Consider the following 10,126-nt stretch of genomic DNA (forward strand, 5'->3'; position numbering starts at 1 on the left):
TTTGTACTGTATCTTATTTTTCGACCTCATAAGTGGTCGATATTTATTTGTGGTTGTGCTAGAAATAGCACATGGGAAAATGGGTCGTTTTTTAAGTAGTTTGGATAAATAATTCATTAATGATTACATGGATAAAAATTATGAGTTAAATATCTTAAAAACTTGCCTGAAACTAAATCTTTATTGTGGTTTTATTTTTCAATTTTATTTTCATTTTCTCATCAGATCATTATTTATTTATGACTTTATTAAAAAAAAGATTTTACAATACTCGGCACTCCCAATTGCAAACATGGGAGAGTGTTTACTAAGATATGAACGCAGATCGTTAGATATTACAGTGGCAAAAGTGATGCAGCTGCGAATGACACAATGGTATTTTTTCCTTCATTTTCTATATATTTATAACTGTGTTGTCCATTTATCGCCCCGTGCAGCATACATGCATGTGTATTCTACAGAAATCATCGGCATCATCACGTGAAAAAGATCCAAGGTACCAGCACGTGGAAAGAGGGTGTTGCAGTTCTTTTGTTATTTTCCCTAAAGTTGTAGCAATTTAAGAGAAAAAAATGTAAGTAACAGAAAACGGTCTTAATTTTTTTTTCAGATACAACGGTATATACAGCACAATGTAGAACAATATTTAGAAACTGCATATCAACTACTAATTTTTCATTAAATGAAGTGTAGTCACATAGCAAAATAAGTCAAGTTTTCTGTTTTTCAAATAGGGAATCCCCATTGTTCTGAAAAATTGCCTCATTGAAACAGAATGAATTTAATATCCGCATAAAGAGACAGGATTTTTCTTCAAAACTGCCATTTCCGATTTTTGTTTCAAAGAGGCATACTTTTGAAAATCACAAAAATCGAATAAAAATTATTATCCCTCCGATATGTAAAATGTGCACATAAAATAGCACATGATTTTTCAGAGCTGGTCTAGTGGTAAAGCGCGTGACTGTTTGCGAAGATTCTTTTACCTGAGAATGGGTTCGAATTCTGGAATGGCTGGTATATAATATTTTTTCTTATATAATGGGAGTACAATGTAACATCTCTCTTGAGAGAGAGAGAAGGAGATAATGTCAGAAGGTTAATGGGTAATATTTTAAATGCATACAGAATTAAATTGTTTTCCTTGATATTGTGATCTAAAACTAATAAGACATACATTTAATGCTATTATTTAGTGGCGATGTCTTAAAAAATAAAGTACTATTATTTTTAAATAGTTTAATTTTTTCATACTCATTTCGTTTCATTATTGTTCTGTCGTTAATTAGTGGCTCAGATTTGACTTGAAGCAACTAAATTGAATGATTCAGTGGAATTTGCATCAACAGCGTGATTATTGGACACATTTTTATATATTGAAAAATATTAACGCACGCTGTCTACAGTACATCTTTCAAAATATGATGTGCGAGGTGCACTTGCCATTAATTGTGCTTTTTATCGTTCAAACTTTTCTCGTGCAATATGGCGACAGTGACCATAGTCTTTTAGATGTGAAAAAAAAAAATTACTAACAGGTCGCCAGTCTATGTTAGGAAAAGCTATGCATGAAATTAATAAACGTAAAATGTCAAATGTTTTGTTATAACAAGCTGGACATACACGCCGTATAAATAAGTCATCTACGTAGCATTATCTATATTTAGAGATAACTCTAAATGGTGGTGGGTATTTTAAAATGTCCTTCTCGATTTAGGGAATAATCGCGAGTTTCTGTAACACCCTCTTTATAATTCTGTCATCTGAAGATCTGAATATAACAATACATTTTTATCATTTATCACTGACTGTTTTCATATCGATGAATAAATTTGATTAACAAATGCACTGAAAGCATACACGTACCATTTCTATTTATCTTGCATTTCCTTATAGTTTCTTTTAAGACAGTCTGAAATATCTTGCACTTTTTGGACGCTTAATTGTGGAAGTAATTTTTTTTTACTGCTTATTTTTGGCTTTGCATCAATTTTACCTGATACTAAGTACTTGTTACTAAGTTCATGCATATGATAAACAATAAAACTTACCCGACCGTTTCCATATCACATACAATATAAGCACTCGAAATATCAGCCCCTCGGACCTTCTGCCCTCTGGCTGATATTTATTTCTCTGGCTGATACAGGATGTGACATGGAAAAGGGTATGTTTTATCGTGTATTTATAACTTTAAAAAGAAAGGAAGAACTTCGTCTTTTATATATTCTATATTACAGATCATTAATCACAGTGACTGTTTTTTTTTTACTCCTATGTATAAATGTTGAATATGTTTAATCAAGGTTTAGGCGAAACCCAACACGGGACCTTAAAACCTTTACTTTTACAATGATTCCTTCCCGTATTTATCTGGAGTTATCACTGTTAAGTTAAAAAAAAAAGGGGGGGGGTCTTGCTGCTGTTTGACAAGATATTGTATTAGTGAGATAAAATGCCAGAGGAAAAGTTTCTTCCTCATAACTTTTTCAGAAATCTTCAAATAATTTCAAATATTTTATGCGCATTTTTTGTAACTATATATTTGATATTAATAAGCACAAAGAATATAATGGTAAAAGAGAATTAGAAGTCCCATGTCAGCCAATGGCATGGTTTTAAAATATGCAGGTGCAAATCCAGAAGATACCGTTGTATGATTGATGTGTACACATGTAAAGCATGTAAACGTATCCGGAACTCTATACGTGCTTAACAAGCTTATAGAAAGGTGGGTAATAATGTATTACTGTCTCATTTTAATTATTCTAGTTAATTTAAAAATATATTAGCCACTGTAGTCTAGACTGGAACCATTTGTATATTTAAACGTGCACAAGAATTATCACTTGATATCATATATAGACAGTTATAATTTTTACGGATATTGATTGACATTAATTTCATGCATACATGCATCTTACACATTTGAAATTAAAATTATATCAACAATAATAAAAAAAAAAGTCATTTGCCACATCTACTCTTCCCCCTTGATTGTGTTAAATGTGTTTGTTTACATACGCTTCACAATTATTTATAGTTGTAAACATCTGGCTTATTCAGGTCAATTCGTTGCACGTAGTTTTCGGACCTTGCCATGGCAGTATTTATGGCTTGTAGGTAAATGAAGATTCTTTCAAAATGGACGATGGCAAGTATTGTTATTTTAATTGTGAAAATTAGATTGTTTGTTTAAACAAGCACGTTCTCTCTCTCTCTCTCTCTCTCTCTCTCTCTATGCGTTTGTGTACATGTATGTCTGTAATTTTGTATGTACATGTATATTTAAGTAAAATTCTATCCTTTCCTAAATTACATCATTTTTGTAGAGTTCTTTACGATGTTGAAGAAACCAGACGTTTCAATAGAAGAAGTATTTATTCCCATAAATGTCAAGGAAAGAATTGAGAAATCGATAATTTTCCCTTTAAAATCTCCAAAGATTCAAGGTGAATTACTCTTGATTTCAAAAACATCATTATACAAATAGTATAATTATACATGTACTATCAGTGCATCATTTTCTCTTTTAAAATTAGTTTTCGAATTTTTAACAACTTGTAACTCATTGCAGAAGGTACTGAAAATGTTGGACATGTCGTGTTGTACGGGGTAAGTATTTTACAGGGTACATCACTACATATATTAAACTGTGTTGTTTAATTTCTTTTTTTTTAAAAGGTGATAGCTTTGAAATAATACTAGTACTTATTACGTTCATTACATTTTTAAATATTCCAGGAACCCGGAACTGGGAAGACTCACCTAGTTAACGCTATAACAACTGAACTGAGTCACGTGACCTGCTTCAGTCTTTCTTTCTACGAACTCAAAAATGATGGGTAATAAGTGCACGAATCTAAATTCACAATGCTGGCATCAATTCTGTCCCAGATCAAGGATTGAAATAAGGAAAAAAATATTCAAATCTGACTTACGAAAAAAAAAACCCAATCTGAATTTAAATTTTCTAGTCTTCAAGTCAGGTTTTTATTTATTTATTTATTTATTTATTTATTTATTTATTTATTTATTTATTTATTTATTTATTTATTTATTTATCTATTTATTTATTTATTTATTTATTTATTTTTGGTCAATTTTTGAAATTCCTTAAATGATGTTGTAAGCTTAGATTATTAATTTTGGTGTTTCTTTTATTTTCAGAGTCCTACGAAATCTTTTTTTGCAAGCAAGGCTCAGAAAACCAGGATTAATTTTCCTGGATGATGTTGAGGTAATTAGTGTTACAGAAACAGACGAAGGGAAAAAGATTGCATCCGAATTTCTACTTCAGCTGCAAGGATCTCCAAACAATAGCACAGAGGGTGTGCTTATTGTCGGAATGACAAATAAACCCTGGAAATTAGATCCCACTGTTTTGAACTGGTATTAATTCCATGAAATTGAAATGTATAACTGAAATGTTATTTATTTCTGACTGCAGAGAGAGAGAGAGAGAGAGAGAGAGAGAGAGAGAGAGAGAGAGAGAGAGAGAGAGAGTTTGTGTCATGCACATTTGATATGGACAATATTGAGGCAAAAGAAAACCCTATGGTCAAACTAACTCCGAAATTTTAGATGAGGAAAATATAGAAAGAAAAAAAAATGAATCTCTTTTTTTCTTTTATACAGTTTTCCTGTTCGTATTGAAATCCCCTTACCAGCTGACAAGGAAAGATTTGATATATTAAAACATCAATTAAAGGGTATCGACATTGATCTTTCTGACAAAGAACTCCTGGAAATAGTTAAACGGACACACGGGTAAGGGTTGGAGAAAAATAACACATGCGATCAAGCTTTTAATCTGGATAAAGTGACTTGGTCGACTCTCTCTCTCTCTCTTTCTCTCTCTCTCTCCTGACTGTCATTGACCAAAAGGTGAGATCTGACTCATTCTGATGGATAGAATTTCTTAAATTGACCTACTACCATATTGCTTGATATTAAATAAGTTTAAAAATATTTATATATAATTAAATTACAATTTGAACAGATAATCAAGTCCTTTTTCATGACAACAAATCAAATGAGTTACAGTAAAACACGCTTATAAGGACGGACGAGTTTGCTTCGTTATAAGCGTAATTCGTTATATCCTTTTAGTTTAAAATATATTTATTAATGGGATTTTGAAGCTGTTGTTGATCATGTGTATAAATAGATATGCTGATACATACCTCTCATCCTAACAATTGCAGTCTTCTTTTTATTTATTATTTATTTACCATGCTTTTCTTTTGATACTTTTTCTCTTGGTGAAACTTAATATCAAGTTGAAATTGTTGGCTAAAATTATAACCTTTTCTCGAGAGTATTACTAGTTCTCATTCATTGGTTTTAATCTTCTTGTTCCTGATTATAAATCAAATGACATTAAAATATATTTTTTATCAGATTCACCGGTGCTGATATTGTAGTTCTTGTCCGAGATGCTTTACTGCAGCCGGTGCGATTGATTCAAAGAGCTACGCATTATGTGAGAGTAAGATTTTTTTTTTCTATAGTGCAGTCTCATTTACAAACGAATCTTTATCTGCTTAGTTAGAATAGGAAATACTTATAGTTATGGCATCTTCATTTGTCAGACTGTTACAGTATACTGAAATAAAGAGCAACTGATGGAAGCTATTTCTTATCAAAGGTTCAGGAAACAACAGCAAATGATCGACAGGTAACGGAGGAGAAATGGGCCCCTTGTTCCTCAGAAACTCCAGGAGCTATAGCAATGACGTGGTCAGACTTAAAGGAAGACCAGATCTCTCTGCCAAAACTAAAAATGGTGAGCTGTGACTTTACTTTAAGTACCATTTGTGTGTAAGGTAAAAAATCTGGGGTCAGTTATACTATCTTTAAAAATTCTTAAAACATGCCAGGTAACGAGTTCCAAAGAAGAGGTAAAATGCACCTAGTATACGACATGGCCTACAATATAGCGCATTTACAAACATCCATAAAATCTATTATATGATATTTAGTTAATCTAGCTATGAACAAGAGTACCTGGTAAGAAAATAGTAATAATTATCTAGAAATTGATCAATAAAATTTACATATTTTGCATAGGATATATGGAGAACTATTGAGTGATCATTGAAAAAAAAATACTGTACCAGATTTGTGTATATGAACCAACTTAAACCAGAAAAAAATTTGAATTGGTTATGTTTTTGTTTCTTTTTTGATTACTTAGTATACTGTTTTATTAAAATCCTTTTGGTTTAATTTTCTCTTTGTATCAAATAAACAAATGATTATAGACCAGTTATCCTATTTTCCGAAAGACTCTAACTCGGGGCTATATAATTATACAAAACAGAAACCCCATTTCTTAATGGAGGGCATGGCTTAGTGGTGAAAGCTGAACTATTTTTGCGTTTGGGATCTCCAGTTCAATCCCCCTAAATTCCAGGTATTTTTTTGGTAATAATGATTGTTTTTAAGCGTAGTATATATGTATTTTTTTTTTTTTTTTCAAATTTAGGTACTTAATTTTAAATCGTCATATTTTCCACATAATATACACATAAGAAATAATCATAGAGATCTATGCATCATTGTTCAAACCCGTCTTCTTACCTCATATACAATTGAATTTAAGGTAATGTGGATTTAAAATAACATGGAATCAAGACCTCTCTTAAAAACAATAATTTCAATCAAGGAAAAATCTTGATACATAATTCTGCAAAATCTCAAAGAAATCAAAAAATAGTTAATATGAAAAAAAAAATTATTTTATCATAGTGATATGTGTAATCATTCAAAGATGCAGGTTGTAAAGTAAAAGAGAAATATCTCGTTTACAGTTTAATAAGTGTTTCTCCTGAATTTATCCGAATCGTAGCATATAAAATTGGGTTCCTAATATTAGTTCAATACATGTACATATTCAATGCGGCAAATAAATCTATGTATAGTAATACATGTTAGGCGAAATACCGGGAAAGGGCTCCATACATCTAAATGGAAAGATATCATTTTGATTGCGTATAAATCAAGTATTCAAAAACTATTGAAAGCACTAAAACCTTCTAAAAATAGATGGTTAAGTCTCCTGCATCCCTCGGAAAGTATGTGTGGAATTAATCTTGAATTTCTGACTATAAGTAAAACCTATTTAATTTAGAATTTTTGTTTAATTTAAGGATGACCTACTTAAAAGTTTATCAACCACACATCCATCTTCTGATGACGAATACCACGGTGCAATTGCCAAATTTACAAAGGATTATGGGAATTAAACCATGTACATGTACGTGTACCATCAACATGCTCAATTCTCCTTATATTTGCACGGTCTAGTTTGAATAAAGAAGACCAGAAGTTTGGCAAGAACAAGATATTGATATTCATATGAGAGAAACACAAATAACAATATATACGGGAAATACCAATGAATAATCGAATAAAGTGGTATTTATTTCGTAAAATTTGAGCATTTCAATGAGATCTATAGAAACTCTGTTAGTCGGTGTATATTGACAACCTAGCTAACTTTCAAGAAATGTACTTGGCATGATAACACGAAGACTTTTGAAACATTTTTCAGAATAGAAGAAAGATATATGGTCTTTAACTCATTTGTGAATCTCAAATTTTATTAAATTGATTGCTTGATTGCTTCATTGTTGTTATACGTTCCCCTTTTTCACTGATATGAGACGTCACCAATTGCCGGTGAATGGCCTCAAAGGATGTAGCTGCAGAACTGTAGCGTTATGGTTTTATATTTTAGTCTTTGACCTTAACGCTACAGATCCCGTAATGTAAATAAAGTGCAATTTACGGCGCAAAATTTTCTGCGCTGTTTGGAAATGTATTTCGCCACTTTCCAGCATAGGTCAATCAACGACCTTTCATCCCCTAATTATAGACATATTCTTTAACCAACCTCTGTATTTTTAATATCCACCTCCTAACCCTTAACCAGTAAACTCGCTTGTTGTGAATTTGTTGGTCTGTAAATTGCACTTTATTTACATTACGGGATCTGTAACGCCATATCTCATGCATGTTCATTCTTAGCTCTACTGGTCAGAGACCAGAGGAGCTTATGCAATAGTAAGGTGTCCGTCGTCCGTCCGTCTAGCTGTCTGTCTGTCCGTCCGTCCGTCTGTCTGGAAACATTTTTTTTTCAAAACCCTACTCTTGATACAGTTTTGGTCTGATTTCAGCATAACTTGACACAAAAGTAGACTATACTAAGATACATAATTCAGTGCCTCGGTTTTTGATTTCGATGGTTACTTAAAATAGAAATTTCTGTGAAATTTCTTTAAATCACTACTCCTCATACAGTTTTGGTCTGATTTCAATATAACTTGGCACACAAGTAGACTACACTAAGATACATAATTTATTAAAATTAGTATTTGATTAGACTACACTGCGAGACATAAAAGTGTGTATAGGTTTTGATTTCAGTGAATGGTGTTGTCATGGTTACTTAAAGTACAAATTTCTGTGAAATACTTCAAAACACTACTCCTCCTGCAGTTTTGGTCTGATTTTAATATATTTTGGCATACAAGTAGACTACACTAAGATACATAATTTATTAAAATTAGTATTTGATTAGACTACACTGCGAGACATGAAAGTGTGTATAGGTTTTTGATTTCAGTGAATGGTGTTGTCATAGTTACTTAAAGTACAAATTTCTGTGAAATACTTCAAAATACTACTCCTCCTGCAGTTTTTGTTTGATTTTAATATAACTTGGCACACAGACTACATTAAGATACATAATTCTATTTATTGCTGCATGTTGTAAAGTTTCAAATCCAAGTGCTACTTTTCCTTCGTTATACATTCAGATCAGTAGAGCTACAATCTCATCAGAGACTTATGTTGTAAATAAAAGACCAAAGGGAAAGTAAATCGTAAAATTCCATTGTCACTCAAACACAGTCAAACGGAACTATAACTCAGTATAGCACACTTTCTTCGAGGACAAGAATTATTCACTCTGTGTTACTCAATAAAGGTATTCTTGTCTGATTTAAGATGGATTTTATTGCATATATACATGTATATATACCTTAGAATTCAATCAATTCATTCTATTACATTGCTTTTATTCCGTCTGTACTATTAGTACTTACCTAGGGTACTGTGCTGTAAAGTGTATGTAGTGCTTAAAGCCGATCACGTCTCATAAATCGACATACGCCATATAAGTTTTGCTATCTTCGGTATCAGCACTGGGGTATATCCATCGCATTTGTTACACCTGAGTGCTTTCTTATCATGGGTATCTGCGTTCGCGGGGAATGAGGAACACGTGTTTGTGTTGGTTATCTTATAGTACTTTTGTCTACATTTTATTGCAGTTTACGTGTATTTGTGTTTGTTTGTACTGCACTGACCTGCAACTGATGCAAGTTTCCTTGGTAACTTTCTCTTCTGCCACTGACCCGAGTTCAGGTGAACGCCTTATATAGGGGCCGTACAACTAACAAAAAACAAACAAACAAACAAACAAAACAGAGTAATATGGCAGACATTCATAAATCTCTGCTTTTTACGAATCGTGTTCAGCCTTAAGTAAATAAGGAGATAACGAACAGTATTCAAATTCAAAAGTCCATTCAAACAATACATTTCAGGAACAGAGCAAATACGGACCTCTAAAACATCAGAGGCTGGATCATGTACCATGAAGGAGTGTTCATCCCCTGCCGACCGGTCACATCAGCCGTGTGCTCCTTTTCATGATCGGGGAAAAACGGAAAAGTCCGTAGGCAATTTAGTTTGTAAATAATAGCCTAACAATAAGTATGAAAAACGTCAGTCAGCATGACATAATGATAGATAGTATTTGATGACAAGGTCATTGTATCGACCATAGAACTTGCGAAATGATGACTTTAAACGAGACTTGTTGATATTTTTGTTTCATCAACTTATTTGTCGATACCTTGCCTCCTTTAAGAGATTGTTCGTACGTAGAGCATGCCCTTGTGTCAACTGAGAGACATAAACACAATACCGGTATGCAGGTAGTAAAGGTAAATATTGTTACGTACATGTAAATAAGTAAGGGAGGTTGACGATTGAAAAGTTTTTTCTATTAAAATATCCAAATATGAAACAGACGCATCATACACTGTGGTAT

At 32.3% G+C, this 10,126-nt stretch overlaps 1 protein-coding gene across 1 annotated transcript; it reads left to right on the forward strand.

Annotated features, from left to right (window-relative positions):
• Positions 1-3,341: 3,341 nt before the first annotated feature.
• On the forward strand, positions 3,342-7,618 carry LOC133204016 (vacuolar protein sorting-associated protein 4A-like). Its single transcript, XM_061339801.1, has 8 exons — positions 3,342-3,452; positions 3,578-3,615; positions 3,745-3,845; positions 4,171-4,392; positions 4,639-4,770; positions 5,404-5,491; positions 5,651-5,788; positions 7,155-7,618. Exons 1-8 carry the CDS (start codon positions 3,344-3,346, stop codon positions 7,248-7,250), a joined length of 924 nt encoding a protein of 307 aa, XP_061195785.1. The 5' UTR covers positions 3,342-3,343; the 3' UTR covers positions 7,251-7,618.
• The last annotated feature ends 2,508 nt before the right edge of the window (positions 7,619-10,126 follow it).

Source organism: Saccostrea echinata, unplaced genomic scaffold (assembly GCF_033153115.1).
Source record: "Saccostrea echinata isolate AGI-Se365-2 ecotype Australia unplaced genomic scaffold, CSIRO_AGI_Sech_v1 ptg000052l, whole genome shotgun sequence".
In the NCBI taxonomy this organism is placed as follows: domain Eukaryota; kingdom Metazoa; phylum Mollusca; class Bivalvia; order Ostreida; family Ostreidae; genus Saccostrea; species Saccostrea echinata.